Below are 16,889 nucleotides of genomic sequence, written 5' to 3' on the forward strand. Positions count from 1 at the left end.
GCCCTCTGAGCGCCTGCCAGTGTCTCTTATTAGCCAAACCCAGCGTGGAGCAGAGGGCAAGGGGCTGATGGATTCCATGAGGGTCAGCCATGCAGAGCCACTGGATAGAGAAGGGTACAGAGTGGATTTGAAGGAACAGATGGAAAGTAACTGTCATGGGAAGAAGTACACTGCATGAGCCCGTCATGAACTTTTTCTAAGGGAAGAGCGAAGTTTGGTGTTGTTTTATTGGATTTTGTTTTACTTTGGTTGAAGCAAGTTCAGAGGACGTACTTGAGAGAGGGGAGGTGGGAAATCTTTCCAAATGAAATACAGCACAATCAAGGCAACAGAAGCTTAGTGCCAGCAACCTGGCACTCATGTTTGGCTGGGGAGGGTTGTAACTAGAAATGAGATTGGTCACCTGCTATGATGTCACCGTCTGCATGTCACCATCTGTGATGTCACCAACACCTGCAGCCTCATGAGCAGAGGTTGAACATGCAGAGAGCATCTGAGCACCACGAGAGTCCTCTCTGCTTGCACAGGTAACCAGTGGGGAGAGCTGAGGAAGAGGGGGACCTCCAGGGAGACTCTGCTTACGTTGTCCTGAACTGTGCACTTTGTATGTCTCCCAGGCTGGTACGAGGCCATTAACGTGACCCAAACATTGCAGGGTAAACCAGATTCGCCTGCCGTGTGGACCTTTAATCCTGTAGTCACTTGAACCCCTCTATTCACTAAGAATGCCAGTTTAAACTCAGTCTCCTAAACATTAACGTTGAAGGACTTGATGCTCACGATGTCCCTGACTCATTTACATTCCAAATGCTTCTTGGTCCCTCAGGAATCCGGGAAGGGTTAGAAGGACGGTTCATAGGTACTTGACGTAAATACGGAGAGAAAGGAGAATGACCACTGAAATGCTGGGATTGTGACCCAACTGTCAGAAGCACTTGAAATCGGCTAGGAATATTAAGAAACAGAAAACACGATTCTGTTTGTTTTTGTGAGAATGTAAGTTCGCAGACGTTTCACCCATATAAGGAAAACCACAAAGACTTTCTGAGTCCTTTCAAGTATTTTAGCCAGTGCCTCTGGGTATTAGGACAAACTTCTCTGGGTTTTAAGTCCTCCTCCAAATCTTCTAGAGAGGCTAAGGAACTGTGAGTTATCCTAGACGTGGACATAGAGTGAGCTAGGGGCAGAGTGAACTTCTGTCCCTGATGTATGGTGATAAGTTTACCTTCTCCAGGGAGCAGGTCCCTCCCATAGATGCACAGCGTGTAGCCACATTTATTTTCAAGAACGTCAGGCAGAATCTGGTGCACGAAGTACTCCACAGAGCCGGCCCCCTCCGAACCGCTTTTGCAGTTCCGTGGATAGATCACATAAGCATCGTAGACCTTCCCATCTGAAAGTGAGAACAAGAAACACGACTTTACAACTCAGCCCTAGAAACTTCTCATCTGAGTCTTGGTGGACGTTCTTCAGGGAGCTTCGTGGTCATTGGCAAGTGCATCTCATCCCCGCAATTATTCTGGGATCCAGAGATGTTGAAAACAGTCCACTGCTGTCAAATGTCATCAGGGAATCGGTCTCGGTCCCAAAGTCCCCCTTCTTATTGTCTCAGACAGAACAACAGAGAACAGGCAAGAGCCTGACCAGTTTAGTCCCAACCATATCATCAAGTTTGATCGATAATTTATTAATAAGTATTGACAGTCATGGATTAAGGGGCTTTCTGCTGTGTTGGACAGAATTCAGCGTCATCTTTTGTCTTCCCCATGGAGAAGCGAATTTCTCCCGGGGAAGTGAAAGTGCCAAAGGCCAACAGTGGCAAGAGAGTAGAAGTGTTTAAGCGATCTGAGTTTCCCACAGGTCAGACAATTATCTCTAGTTGAGGGACCCACGTGGAGAATCTAGAGTTTATCTGCAGCCAAATGAAAGAATGCTGTGCACCTGCTCACGTCTGGAAAACAGGAAAAAGTTTTGTTCATGTTTTGACTTCCATTAAGTTTTGCCAACACACATTTTCCAAAATGCCCTTTCTGGGGTTGGAGCAGATTTTATTATTGGGGATTTAGTAGGAATAGAAATCCTACTGGGGAGGGGGGGGTGAATTTGAGCTGTTGAGATGAATCTCAGAACCAAGAGAAACGACAAGACAAGATGGAGAGTGTCCTGTGAGTGGATGTGAAAAGGTTTATTGGTAAGATGCTAGCAAGCAAAAGGGAACCTGGGTTTAGAAGCATAGCTATTAAGAAGTTATTAGACAAGTAACCAACAGCCATCATAGGACCTTTCCTTTTGAAGAAAACTTGAAACTTGCCACTTACCTTTCCTAGTTTTGTACGGTCTAGCTACGTCTCTCCAGAGCAGAATAATCTCAATCCAGAACACTTTCAGAATTATCACCAAGACATTGATTAACAATAATAATATGACAAATCCTGCAAGTAGGTAGTAGGTGCTCTGTTGGTCGACTATTCAAAAGACAGAGGGAGGAGAAAAATGATCACTATTATTACTAAAACAAGAAAATAAACGAAAACATGGATTCTGGCTTCCATTGGGAGTACAAGAGATTCATACAAAGGGTGCCCACATGGAATTTACATGGCTGTTGTAAGAATCAGTAAATTAATGTTTACTGAGCCTCAATTCTGTGCAAGGCACAAGACGAGGCATTGTAGGAGATTTTCAAAGCATAAGAGATGCAGAGACACGTGTAAACTTAACTAAGACAGGAAGTGAAAGCATTAGTTTTAGCGAGCAGAGTTTTTAGGAAGGAGAGCTCACTCCATGATGGTCTGGGCAATGAAGGCTCCCTGTAAGATGAGGCCCCTGGAGGATGAGTAAGGTTCAGGTGGCTGCAGGAAAAGAAATGCACTCTTGGCAAGAGAGGATGCTCTGAGCCCAAGGTCAGAGATGGCAGGGAGTTTTCTGAGGAAGGGGGAGAATCCAGTTTGGGGAATTACTGGAATATATAAGTGGAAAAGTGGATCCAGGACTAGGTTCTGATCAGACTCGAAGCTCTAGCTGAAGCAGTTTGTCTCTATTCTGGTCATGGGAGCCAATGAAGAGCGTTGCATGGTTTTTTAGCAAGATTAATCTGATGGCAGTGGAGGGTTAGTCTCTGCAGAAAAGGACCACAGGTACTCAGAGTTGAATGGGATAGAGGTTTCTGCAGTATTGGGGGTGAGAGGTGAGTGGGGTCCAGACTCGTGTGATAATGAGAGAGGAACAGACAAGCCTGGTGTTGGCGGCATTGAGAAGGAAGAATCAACAAGTCTTGGGGACTTACTGCATCTGGGGTTGGTGACTTAGGAGAGCAGGTAAGAAACAAGAGCCATGTAAATCTAATGCGTAGCTGATGAAGTCAAATGACTGGGTTTTAGGTCCTAATTAGACCCTGGATTTCCCTTCTGGGGAACGTTATTTAGCCATCACTGAGCCTTTATCCTTACTCATTGCTTCACAACGTATGTGTGCAAGGTGGCCCCATCTTCCGTGTATCAGATACAGACAAAGTGAAGGCGAGAACCATGCTTACCACTAGGATTTATGGCTCCTTTACGTTTACGTCCTTCTTTAAGAACTGTTAACTCTCCAATCTTAAAACAGTCCCACTTAAAGAAAACTGGGCGAGGGCTCTCACGTGAGACTGGGCCACATATTTCTCTTTTCATGTTCATCTGGTCTCAAAGCTTGGGCTGCCAGTTTGGCCAGAGAAAATCACCGGCCCCTATCTGCAAATTCCTCCATCCATTCCTTCGGCTCCCTGAGTCTCCAGCACGGGGAAGGCAAGAATGACCAAGCTGAACTCATTCAACACCGAAAACTGGCCACGAGCTCCATGTCTGCTGTCATCAGTTTAAATGATAAATACTCCCTAAGTCAATTATTTCAGCAGGATTCCTCCCCAGTCCACTCTTACTTAAAGGGCTGTCTGGGTGCACACTGGGCATCCGTATTTCTTGTGGAGGTTGTTGGTAAGTGGTTACACATGCGACTGGCTACTTTCAAATAGAAGACGCTATTCCAAGGCATTGAAGGCAGTTGATGTTCAGTATCTTCCTAAATGTTAGAGACTTTATAAACGTATAAATAATTCCTGTATGTGATGGCCAAACATTGAATACTTTCTGTAAGTGCTTATAAACAGGAAACACTGGTTGCGTTTGAATCCTGCCTCTGTAACGATGCACTTGGTCACTAATCCAACCTCTCTTTGCCCCAGTTTCCTCATGTCTAAAAAGTCTCTTCCTCTTGGGGTTTTGATAAAATAGATGAAAAATTAGATGGGAAAAAATGAAACAGGTCCTGGTGTGTAGGGAGCAATGAATAAATGTGTACTCTTATTATTATTATGGGTATCAAGTATTTAATAATATTTAACACCATGAGGACACAGCGTTTTTGAGTTTTTGTTTTTAAAGTTCAAGACAATGCTGTAGTTTCTTTTATTCTGTGATTAGAAATAAAGGAATTTGGTGTGACCCTCAAGAGCAGCTGTGACAAAAGAGTTTAATTTACACAGTTGCTGAAACAGTGTAACCATGTTGATTTGAAGAAAAATAGGTGGACGGTAGCAAATGCAGATAAATTGAAAGAAGCGAAATCACCAAGTACATGTAACGTGAAAACAATTCCAATGCACAGGGACCCGGAGAACATTCATAAAAGGAGCACGTAAGCACAGAGTGGGCGTAAGGACGAGATAAACAAAGCTGGGGGGGGGGCGTGGCTTCCGCTTTCCTGCGGGGTCCACCGTGCCCACCAGCACCACGAACGTCGCCCTGACATAACATCTCAACACGATCCACATGTCCTGGGGTGACACAGCTATAACTGGCAGAATCCTGGTGACACAAGAAACACGACAGCATTTAAAATCATCGGCAGTAGTCACGTTGCCATTTGTTTTATAAAAACTTACAAACCGGTGGTTAAATTTGAATTAAAACAAAGAACATCCCAAGCACCACCTCAGGCAGAGACTAAACGCTCATATCAAACTGGTGGTCTGTCTTCTCATCTCTCCCAATCATATTGTGCCTTTGTGGGTTTATCCAAATTAATCTGGGCTACACCCCCACTGAGGGGTATAGTCTGGGAGTTTAGCTCTCCCTTTGACTCACTGACAGACACACTGAGTAATTTCTACATAGTGGCACTTGGAGTGACAAGTGTTAAAATATCAAATTTTTCTCCCCACCATTTATCCCACTGGACTAAATGCTCCATCTAACAAACGAGGTGTCTCTACCTGGACAAGCAAACAAGTGAGGGAACTGACAGGCGCCAGGAAGGAAATGTTTGTCAAACTATTTTTGCTGCCATCAGTGCGTGCAGTGAGACATGGAAGGTTTGGGAGAAGACCAGCGTGCCCCTGGGAGTGGGAGCGTGTCCTCACTGACGGGTGTAACGATGTCTGGGTGTGCTGGCGATAAAAACCACAGTGACTGATGGCTTCGTTTCTGTTTTGCATTCCCTACGGTGTATCTTCCTGTTGCCTACACCAGAGACAGGACTTTCTCTCCACCTGCCGCTTCCTTGTAGCCCTGAATATTTGCAAAAGAGGATGTTACATTTTGAGAGATTATATATAGGTCTGAAATTAATCCATTGAAGAGTAGTCAGTTTCATATTTGCCTAATTATATGCTATTGCATCAAGATAGGAGGAAATCAGTAAAAGCATGCTAGATTTAGATAAAACTGCAAACTAACACAACTAATTTGCCCTTCCTAATCTGTGAGTAAAGTTGTTCGATTTAACCAACATAAGTATGTTATTGTTTTATTGTGTCATGAAGCCTGTAGCTAGAGAAAGGGAAGTGTACAAAAACAGCCTTCCTGGATAACTCTGGTGTGTGTTCATTTTTTCATTCAGCAAGTATTCATTGAGCACATGCTTGGTGCCCAGCACTGCCCCACAGCCTGAGGACACACAGATGGGTGAGATGCCATCCCTGCCCTCGTGGCGTTTACAGTCACGTAGAGCAGGGTGTGGTGAGTGCAGTGATGGAGACAGGATGCTGCAGGAATGCACAGAAGGAAGAGGACAATGTATTCCAAACTGGTGGTCAAGGAAGGCTCTTCAGAAGAGGTGGTACCTCAGTTGCGTGTTGAGTAACAGATACAATAAAGCAATGGGCTGAGCTACCAGACTTCCCCTGAGTTCCACCTAAATTGTTTAACTATCATTACAAAGCAGCTCCTAAGATTTTCTTACTGGAATGGGCAGCAATTACACACTTTACTTTTAGTCCACTTTGTCAGCCTCACTAAAATAAATGCATGTTCTTTAGGACAAAAAAAAATACAAATTATAAAAAGGAACATGTTTATGTTAACGACAGTTATAAAACGTAACGAAAGGACACGTTCACAGCTCACTGTTGGTGTGTTTTCCCTCCCACACAGTGAGACAGAGAGCTAACGAATCAGAAAGCAGAAGGATGGCCAAGGAAGCAGATGGGTGTTGAGGAGGAACCAACAAGAGGAGTGGGAAGGAGGAGGAGGAGGAGGAGGCAGACCCCGTAGAGAGGTAACCAGACAGACGGAAATGTTCCAAGAAGACCAGGCTACAAGTGCTCAGTGTTCTGAAGAGGAGAAGCACGATTCATGAGCCGGACCCCTCTGTTGTCTTGATGGGTCCCCCTGGAACCACACTTCAACATGCTTTTCTCTAAGAAAATGATGTCCGCTCATAGTCGATACAGCAAACTTGGGTGACCAAAGTCTCAGAAACACGCCTTACTTGGATTTTTCCTCCTGAGTCGTACGGTGTGCACGGCCAAGCCGTGGAAATTCAGGGCCAGACAGTTGTAGTTCAGCCACAAATCCTCTTCTTTTACACTTGCTATTCTTAAAACGGTGTTTAGACAAGTCAGCTCATTGCTAGAACTAAAAAGGCAACCTGTTACTTTCAGTGCTTACACTGCAGTTGCAAACTTTCATGAAAGGGAGGGGATGCTTTAACTGAAATTTTAAAATACCTTTGATTTTGCCCTTGCTCCTCTTGGATTCTTGCTTCACCAAAGTTTGCAACCTTGCTTCTGTTCACCTGCCACAGGACCTCAGCCATGATCTGAGAGCCTTTCCCAAAGCAGGCAGAACACGTTATGTTTGCTGGTTTTCCTAGATGAGAAGGAAAGAAATGCATCAATAAAATTAAGTTCTGCAAGTAGTACTTAAGTGCAATGAATTTAAATTTAAATTTAGTGTGAAAACACTCATCGAACACCTAGAGGTGCCATGAGTTGACTCCCATTTCCCTCCCTCATCGTCTGCACCTTCTCTGCCTCCCCCGTCTCCCATCACCTTCATCCCACAGCTCAGGCTGAAGCTCGGCTCCCTTTCCCCTCTCCCCTCTCCCCTGCAGCAGAAACTAAAGAGGTTTATCCGATACTACATTATAATCTAAGATTTCCCTTTACTCTAAATTGCTATTTCTTTTTAACTGCTCCCTTCCCCACCTTTCTCCTCCTACAGAATTCTCTTCATCTCTCTATAGAGAGATGCCTTAGTGGGTAAAACCCTTTTACCTGACTCAACTACAATGCCAGTGTTTAATTGTTCAGTAAAAGCCCTCTCCATCCTCACTGCTGTAACTTGAGACTTCCTCCTTTCAGAACTGAAAGCTTAAGGGCTACCTGCTTCCTGCCTTGGGACAACATTCAGCCATCTCTTACAGAGCCCTTAGTTCCTGGGTCAGGAATTAAGCATATGCCAAGACATGGAAACAACCCAAATGTCCATTGACAGATGACTGGACAAAGAAGATGGATATATACATATATATATATACACATATACATATATGTGTGGAATACTATTCAGCCATAAAAAAGAATATAATAATGCCATTTACAACAACATGGATGGACCTGAAGATCATCATTCTGAGTGAAGTAAGCCAAAAAGAGAAAGAAAAATGCCATATGATATCACTTATATGTGGACTTAAAAAAAAAAAAGGACACAAATGAACTTAAACTACAAAACAGAAACAGACTCAGAGACATAGAGAACAAACTTATGGTTACCAGGGGGTCGAAGGGGTGAGAAGGGATAAATTGAGAATCCAAAATTGGCACCTCTTGGGGAGTGATGGAAATGTTAGCTGTCTTGATTGTGGTGATGGTTTCATTGGTGTATACATCTATCAAAATTCATCACATTGTACATCTGAAATATGTGTAGTTTACTGTACAGGAACCAGGCCACAATAAAGGCGTTAAAAAAAAGAATCAAGTGTCTGGAGGGGTATGAGGAGTTCAGAGTCCCTTGGAAGGTGACAGTGCCATAAACAAACGATGAGAACACAAGGTGGTCCAGTGCTCTAGCAGAAAGACTGACAAAGCGGCACGGGAACACGGAGCGAAGGGTCAGTGCAGGGAGCAGGGCTGCCACAGGTGCCTCTGGACCTGATCGGACGGTGGCTCTGATCCTGCCCTCTGGCAGGCAAGGAGGCTGGCGTGGGGGATTTCACAGACAAGGTGAAATCTGAGCATAGTGTTGAGGGATGAGAAGGAGGGACCACATGGGCAAAGGCAGGGAAGATTGTGGACGTGCTGCAAATCCGTGGACCAACCCTGAGGTGGTCAGCGTGGTCTCGTTTTACATGCTGAGAACTTTGAGTGGGACCCCACTTCTAGTGGGGAGCCAGGAAAGGCAGAGATGGGCAGAGCATAAAGTCTGGCTCCTCATCCCTCTGTCACTGATGGTCCACGCCCCTGGGTGCGTCCTATCTGAGCCAAAGTGTCCACAAGCATACAGTGGGGACACTGTCTACCGCCTGGATAAAAGTGAGAGGGAAACGAGACAGCACACGTGAAGGCAGCGTGAGTTACAAAGTGCAGCACAGATGGAAGTGCTGAATATTGCTGTGGCCACGTACTCCTACTATTAGCGAGTGCCTGAGGTGGGTGTTTCCAAACATGACGTCTCATTTAATCCTCAAGATCTGCTATGCTAATGGCCTGACCCGCAACCCCCGCCCCCCACCCCACCGCTTGGGGAATTCAGAACAGGGGTCATATGGAAGGATTTTCCATGCAACACTGACAGCATTCAAGTTTTCTTACCAATCTCCACTTCCCTTGTTTCATTTTGTGAAGGGGCTATAATCACTGGAAACAGAGAAAAGCCTTGCTCACCTGAAATTAAAGATGAAAAGAGAATAAAAATACTAGGAGCGCAATTGGTGGTCATCACTGTAAACCTTGTATTTTCATATTTCTGTCCTATTTCATAGTGATGTTTCTCACATTTTTCTGCCAGTGACCCATGGCCACAAATACACACACACACACACACACACACACACAAATGTAACAAAAACATTCAAGTAATACTTCCTTTTACAACCTGTGATGGTTTTTGTCATTTCTTATTCTCTTTTTCAATCATTAAAAGAAAGGCTGTCCAACCTATTAAATTAGTTGCAGTTCTGGAGAACAAGCATCGTGCTAAAGGGAAGATTTCCAAAGATTCATGAAAATGATAAATATGTTAAGTCCACACTTCTGCTCACGCCTTTCCGCCCACGTGGCCCACTGTCTCAGGAGGTTCTAATCCCCGTGGCACTGATGGCTAGAGACAGTGAAAGGGGGTCTTCTGGGGCCAGGCTGCATTCCCGCACCCTTTGATTCTCACTTATTTCAGGACAGTGTAATCAAGGAGCGCTGCGGGCTTTGCTGTGAAGCAGCAAGAGGCACTGACAGAAGTACGGCCTGCCACGTCCGTGTTACAGCAGTGGAACACTGTTGGAAAAACCCCACAGGAAACCTTCTCTCCACTGCTGCTCTGCCCTAAGAACTCCACCACCCATTCAGGAGCCGCTTCACCTGCATCCACAGATCGAGCTATGCTGAGGAGACCAGACCCCCAACTCCTTGGAGATTTGACGTGCTTGATTGTGAAGTCTTGCCCCTTGACAGGACTTTTACAGAATATAAAGTAAATTTGAAAGAAAGAAGTTAGAATTAAATGACCTACTTGAGGTCACTGATGATGTTGAATGCACAGCAAATCAAGATTGGAAACCACCCAATGATATCTGCGTATCTCTGCATAAAACTTCTCACTAAACTTCTAATCCAGTTAATTACAATAGAGACTAAATAGATTGGTTTTTTTTCTATTTGCAGAACCTCTGACAACAAGTTGGGAGGAGGAGAGTTAATCTTGTTCTCCAAATAGCACCCAGCTCACTTAATCTTTGAAAAATGAAACCATAGAGGAGAGAACAGTTACAGCTTTGGATTCGTAGAGTAATTTCCCTCCAAACTGTCTTAAATCTTGATAGCGCATTTAGAAAATCTCTTGCGTCATAGTGGTGAGTATGTGAGATAAGATGAGACAAGAGGAATTTCGGGGAGGAGGATGAAGCAAAGGCAGACCGACAAGGGCTCAATATCTCTCATGTTATCTTTCTTCAAGCTTTGCAGTTTGTTAAACTTGGCAGCTTACCGATAACTGTGAATGACCTGGTTGCTGTCACGCTGTAACTGACACCATTTTCATTGTGCATAAATTTGCACGTATAATCACCGGTGTCCTGGCGAGTCGCGTTGTCAATCAGCAGATATGACTTGTGTGCTTGGTACCTTGATCCTCGAAGAAGGGCACAGTTCTGAAACACAATTCCAGTCCATATGCAATAATTCTCTCCTTACGTCTGTATTCATCGTGTGACTTTACTCCGTGTCCCACGCATCTCTTACCCTAAACCACTCAACAGGCGCCGTCCAATTGTAGAGGTCAATTGTCGGACAATATATTTTGGAATTTTTTTCTGACCCAGATGTTGTGGAATACATCAGATAATCCGGAATACTGCAACCTGGTGGTTTCTTATAAATGGTGACATTCACATATCCCGTCTTATTGGAGGTAGGACTATTAAAATAAGCCAAAAACCTTTTCTTAAATCACTTAGCGTTATGAAATAACGTCATGCAACTCTTTTACTTAATATTGCTTTTCTTCTTAAAACAAGTGATGTATGCTTGTTATTATTTTATAGTGATTCTTAGTTTAAATTAATCACTGAAATTTAGGGTTTTAAATACTTTTGTTACATTTGAGATAAAACATAACTCTTACAGTAACCCTAAAGCTGACTTCCTCACTGTTTCTTTGTATACTGTCTGTGCTGTAATGCCCAGGGAGAACCAATATAATTAAAGACAATGAGTATTTATTAAGAGTTACCATTCGTAGTGGTAACACTACCTCACTTTAGTCTCACAACTGTCCTTCAAAGTGGGTTTATAGATAGAGAAGTAACTTGCTGGCAACACACAGCTAACTAGTGACAGACCATGAATTTGAAACAAACCCTGTCTGATCTCAGAATCTAGGCACCTAACTATACACATCTTGCCTTTCGACAGTTCACCTGACACCTTGGATGTGCCAAACAGGCACAAAATCACAGACATTTGACAGTTTACACGTAGGGTAAGTGACCTGCAGGCACACAGTCTCACGTTACCCTCCGGGGCTTGCCCCTCGGATCGACAAGAGTGGGAAACAGCCCCTGACACACACTGCAGACCTCCACATGCCCAGCTCCTAGGTTCCTGTGTTTTGCGCTGGGCTGTTCTGATCTGGAGCCCCACATGAGCGACTGCTCTCAATTCTCTTGGTCACTAAAAGAGTTAGGTCTTTTTCCAACTGAGCTAAAAATTAACCCCTGCAATTAATCATCCCAACAGTTAGTCACCATCACCCAAACCCCAACCTGAGGGTTTTTCCTAGAAGTGCTCTTTTTTTCAAATCCCTTTATATATTCAATTGTTCCACAAAGGTAGAATGGGGAAGGGAAGTGAGGGCAACTCAGACAAGGGAGCAGGGTTAAGAGGGCTAATACCGCCTGATGATGCAAGTATAAGATCCAGAATCGCTGACTTCGGCTGGGAGAAACTTCAGACGTTCCCCTGAGGCAACTACACGGTTTCTTCTCTGGGTGGGAATAATTGTGTTGGTTTTTGAGTAATACCAGTCCACAGGATATTGAGATTTTTCTTGTCTGGGACATCTCACAATTAAAGCCTCATTTTCCAGGCCCCAAGAAGATTTGCCTGCAAATGGCAAAAAAAAAAAAAAATATATATAGATATTTTATATAGATATGAAATCCTGGAATGATCGTATATAAAGATTATAATTTCTGTATTCTAAATATCCTCTTCTAGGATTAAATTTAGAAACCGGGTCATACTTGGTGATACTTTAACTGAGAAAGAATAAGTAAATGAGCTATGATCTTTTGTGAAATATTCTTTTCTTTTTTAATCGAAGTACAGTCAGTTACAATGTGTCGATTTCTGGTGTTCAGCACAATGTCCCAGCCATGCCTATACATACACATATATATATTCGTTTTCATATTCTTTTTCATTAAAGGTTGTTACAAGATATTGAATATAGTTCCCTGTTCTGTGCAGAAGAAACTTGGGGGTTTTTTCATCTATTTTTAAATATAGTGGCTAACATTTACAAGTCTCAAACGCCCAAATTTATCCTTTCCCACCCCTTTCCCCCAGTAACCATAAGATTGTTCACTATGTCTGCGAGTCTGTTTCTGCTTTGTAGATGAGTTCATTAGTGTCTTCTGTTTTCTATTTTTAGATTCCACTTGTGAGTGATATCATATGGTATTTTTCTTTCTCTTCATGGCTTACTTCACTTAGAATGATGATTCTAATGGGTACCACAGGTTAATGACTTAATTTGGGGCTAAATCCCCCACATTGCTCCAATGAGAAGCAGCCATGTCTACCTACACAAAGCATGTTGTCAGTCAACAAATGCTTACAGTGCCTCCACGTGCAAGAATCATGTTAAATTTTGATGTATTTGAATACGTAAAATTAAAATTATGCCATGTTTGTTATGAAGAATTTGTCCTGATAGATTGGTGATAAAGAATGACTGTAGAGCATAAATGAATTTTCCAAGTTACCATTCAGCTGGAGCAACTGGCAGCAAGCAGTTTAAAGCAAGGCAAAAGTCCTTGGAATTACTTAATGTAAAGAATTGTAAATTTCAGTTCAAAAGCAATGCTTACTGAACTTAGCTGACGTGGAAGGTATGAAAACCATCAGAACTGCCAAGACCCAAACTCTCATTCTCAGTTTCTTCATCCAGAGCAAGTGTTGGTAACTGATTCTCGAGATGATTCGGATTGAATCTGTGACACAGGAGGGTGAAATTCTCCCCTAGGTGGCTGATGGTGCTCCCTAAGATTTATAGTCGGAAAGAATTGTCAGTATCTCTTCTGAAAAACAAATCATACAAAATCACAAGCAAAATTTTTACAGCCATGACTTTACTTGCCCAATACCCCCCAGGAGAATTAATCGTTCACAGGTGTTTAGTATATATAAATATGTTTGGGAGCAGGCTTCAGACACATTTATTCCTACTGGACCTTTGGACCATGCAGGACTTACTATGGCCATGCTATTTCATAGTCTCATGAGAATGTACTGAAAGAAGCTACATTAAGAGGAAAGAAAATGAATTTCTATTTTTGAAAAAAATAAAACCATAAAATTCAACAGACCCTAGAAAACACAATATTATAAACACTGATTTGAGACCACAGACATCCACATAGGCTACCAGCTGCGTGACCCACAGCTCAAGGACACAGGCAAATAGTCATCACAAAGCAACTAGGGAATACAGGAAAGTCATCAAATAATTGCCCTAAACACTACACCAAACCCTCTAAAATTTGTCCCTGCCCCAGCTGGTCCCCAGGATTCAACAAAGTCTTTCTAAGAAGAGTCGAAAGTCTGTGAAAAATAATTGCATACCTTTTTTCCCCCTCTCAGCAGAAGAATAACTTAACTATATCATTTTTTTCTTAAAAAATTCCAGGGAGGGATGAAACCAATGTAGAAACTGACAAATACTGAATGAATACAACAACCCTTAATATATTTCAGAAAAGCATGTGTCCTCTAAGCATGAATCGTTGACACTTTTTTTATTCCTTGTGTGGAAAAGTTTTTACTACAAATTTGAGATAAGTAACTGATGCTTACCCAAATGAAGGGCAGAGGGAACGAACTCCACGTCAAGACTGAGCTGTGAAGTGTCCGGCTCTCGTGGCTCCTTCCCTGCAGACTCCTCACGTGCACGCACTCTCTCTTTTATTTCAAAGGGGTGACACGCAAAGACATCCTTCAACTCGCCGCTCCACCCACCCCGAAATTTGGTTTTTAGCCAAAATTCATGACTTGTTCAAAAACGCTGATGTATCATGTACCAAGAACCCTTGACTCTGGCTCATAAATATTTAAAACATGAAAGTACATTGAATAATTCTTTAGAAGTATTCAAATCATCTCCACCCGTTTTAGCATCAGTTTCTCAAGCTGACTAATGCTAGCTGTTTATCACCCCGATATTACTGCACTTTGAGTTCTAAACGATCTTGCAGTCTTGGGAACTTGATGCTGCCCTTCCAGATACTCCTTGGCACTTCGCTAGGCAGCCATGGGTTAGGGAGGCTGTCAGAGAGCTTCCAAGGCAAAGTGGGAGCAAACAGGACTTCATAGGATCTCACAAATGTTCTGTTTCAGGTACAGAATGTGACACAGTCTCATCCAAAAACAGATTCCAACTCCTCGGATGCAAGTCCCTACAGGGCTCGCAGGTTTGGATGGAGAAAGGAAGTTTTCCTAAGGAATTCAGAGAAATAGAGGGAGGCTTCGAGGAAGAAGGCTGCCTGAAGGGAATTGACAAGGAAAACCAGGACTCTCAACTCTCAGGGTCCATGTAAAACAAACGTTCACCGCAAAAATCTGCTTTCAGCTATGCATTGCTGGGATGACTCAGGCATGAGTAAACTGAACTCACTTTTAAAACTCACCACATCCCAGAAGGATTCAGGAACTAATTCCAGACCAGCACAATGATATACTAATAAAAGCTAAGCCTTCTCTGGAACTCACTCTATGCCAGACAGAGTGCTAAATGACTTCCACGTATTAACTCCTTCGTGCTCACAAACACCCAAGGAGGCAGGCCTCTTCTTACGGTCACCCTTTTACAGACAAGGATGCTGAGGCACTGAGAGGACAAGCAATATGTCCGGTCACATTCTGCTAAGAGGCGAAGCCAGAATTTGAACCCAAGCAGGTTGGCTCCAAAGGTTAGATTACTAATCACTAAATCGTACCACCACCAGGTGAGAAAGGTTGAGAAAGGAGATTGCTGCCAAAGTTCTAGAAGGTTTTTGGAGTCAGTTGACTACACTCACCCTCCCCCCAGCACTGTGACTGGCAACGCGCCTGAGCAGCCACCCCCGTCTGCACGGACATCAGTCACGTGCTCTCAGAGGAAGAGGTGCAAAGTCTTGTCACTGCTGGGAGATTTACCACGAGACATCTGGTGTGCATTCGAGAGATTAGATCTGTTCATTGCCATTCTTGATTTAGTTGTCAACTTTTTATTATCAAGATCATGAGTTTTGACACTGAGACCACAGAATCAGGAGCAGGCAAGCTTGGTACAGTGCCCAGACACTGTCAGCTCGAGAGAACATTGTGATAAATGAAATAATACAACCTGAACATTCTTATACTTGAGTACAAACTTATACTTTGTATCCTAAAACATCTTTTAAAAATTTTTACTAAATTTGGGCATTTATTCATTTAGACGAGGCCACAGCTACCTTGGTTTCTTAGTTTTAAATAAGGTTTCAGTTAGAGTTTTAATATCATCATCGTGAAATCTTGCAGAAACATCTAATGAAGTCTAGCTATTATGATAAATAAAAGATATTATTATAAAATAACTCAGTCAATCATTCAACAATTAGGCCCCTTCATTCAAAATACAACACTGCATGGGACTTATCATCAGCATCCTTCAAAGTTTACAGATTAAAATAAAAACCCAAGGATGAGACTGGTTAAATAATTCGACCAAGTTCACCCAGTTGTGGCTGGGGTTGAAACCAGGCTTGTTGAACCTCAAAGCCAAGGCTTTCTTTTATTTTTTTCTAATATCAGCTAAAAAAGAGAGAGAGATTAGAGCAGTGAAGCTTTCCTTCTTATGGTTGTGACTGGTAAAACAGAATAAGCAACTCTAATTTCCTTTAAGCCTCTTCTTTGTCAAGAACTAAACCCTTCTGGCTTCTAACCATGCCGACACCATCCAACATCAAACTCTAGAAGTTGATAGTAACTTAGCAAGACAATATGCGAAAGGCAAGGCTTTTAATAAATACCTGAAACAAAGATTCTGAGCGGCCACGGATTCTGCCAAGTTAAGCAGAAATCTTCCGGTGCCTGCTGGCTGCTTCTGCAGAAGCTCTCTTCATTTTCAAAATTAATCTAACCTAATTTGGCCATACATTTTTTTCTGTTTTTTGGGTGACACTTTTGAAATCTTGCATATCCTTATTTATAATCTAATTCTCTGAAATTTCTACTAAGAAACAAAACACAAAAACTTTTATCTTTTATTTGCCTGAGTCACATCTAGGGGCTTGCATTTGGACCATAGCATCCAAATATTTTGTAACTTAGAAAATATCCTGTGAGGTTTATTCATCTTCTTGGCTGGTGTCATAGCTAAATTGAGATAGAATGTCTTAACATTGCAGGGCTGGCCAGTGGTGACCTGGTCTTACAGTAACCATGTGAAAAGCAGGAAATATTTGTCCTGTTAAATTTATGTGACTTAAAGTGGGTCAGGTTCTCACTCAGTAATTCTCACAAGAACAAGCACTCAGTGCTCCTTTCCTTCCCTCCATCCTTCCTTTGGCCTCACCCAACTCTCCCCTTCAAAAACTCAAAGCAATTGGTACATATTCAAGGACAAACTGGAAATAACAAAGACTATCTATATCCAGGACTAGACTGCTGA

General features: G+C 42.7%; 1 protein-coding gene across 5 annotated transcripts in view; it reads right to left on the reverse strand.

The window, feature by feature from the left end:
- IL1RL1 (interleukin 1 receptor like 1) overlaps nucleotides 1-16,889 on the reverse strand; it is a 43,522-nt gene that overhangs the window by 2,452 nt on the left and 24,181 nt on the right. For 2 of the 5 annotated variants that reach the window (XM_074354419.1, XM_045519670.2), the window contains exons 2-10: nucleotides 13,069-13,240; nucleotides 11,869-12,079; nucleotides 10,718-10,892; nucleotides 10,464-10,626; nucleotides 9,077-9,148; nucleotides 6,986-7,127; nucleotides 6,748-6,893; nucleotides 2,319-2,465; nucleotides 1,226-1,393 (exon numbers count right to left, since the gene is read on the reverse strand). In XM_074354419.1, the coding sequence (XP_074210520.1) occupies nucleotides 1,226-1,393; nucleotides 2,319-2,465; nucleotides 6,748-6,893; nucleotides 6,986-7,127; nucleotides 9,077-9,148; nucleotides 10,464-10,626; nucleotides 10,718-10,892; nucleotides 11,869-12,079; nucleotides 13,069-13,144 (1,300 nt within the window). In that variant the 5' untranslated portion in view covers nucleotides 13,145-13,240. Of the gene's footprint in view, nucleotides 1-1,225; nucleotides 1,394-2,318; nucleotides 2,466-6,747; nucleotides 6,894-6,985; nucleotides 7,128-9,076; nucleotides 9,149-10,463; nucleotides 10,627-10,717; nucleotides 10,893-11,868; nucleotides 12,080-13,068; nucleotides 13,279-14,053; nucleotides 14,159-16,889 lie in introns of all 5 variants that reach the window. The other 3 variants (XM_074354417.1, XM_045519668.2, XM_074354418.1) reach the window with 3 other exon arrangements.

This window comes from Camelus bactrianus, chromosome 28 (assembly GCF_048773025.1).
Source record: "Camelus bactrianus isolate YW-2024 breed Bactrian camel chromosome 28, ASM4877302v1, whole genome shotgun sequence".
Taxonomy (NCBI): domain Eukaryota; kingdom Metazoa; phylum Chordata; class Mammalia; order Artiodactyla; family Camelidae; genus Camelus; species Camelus bactrianus.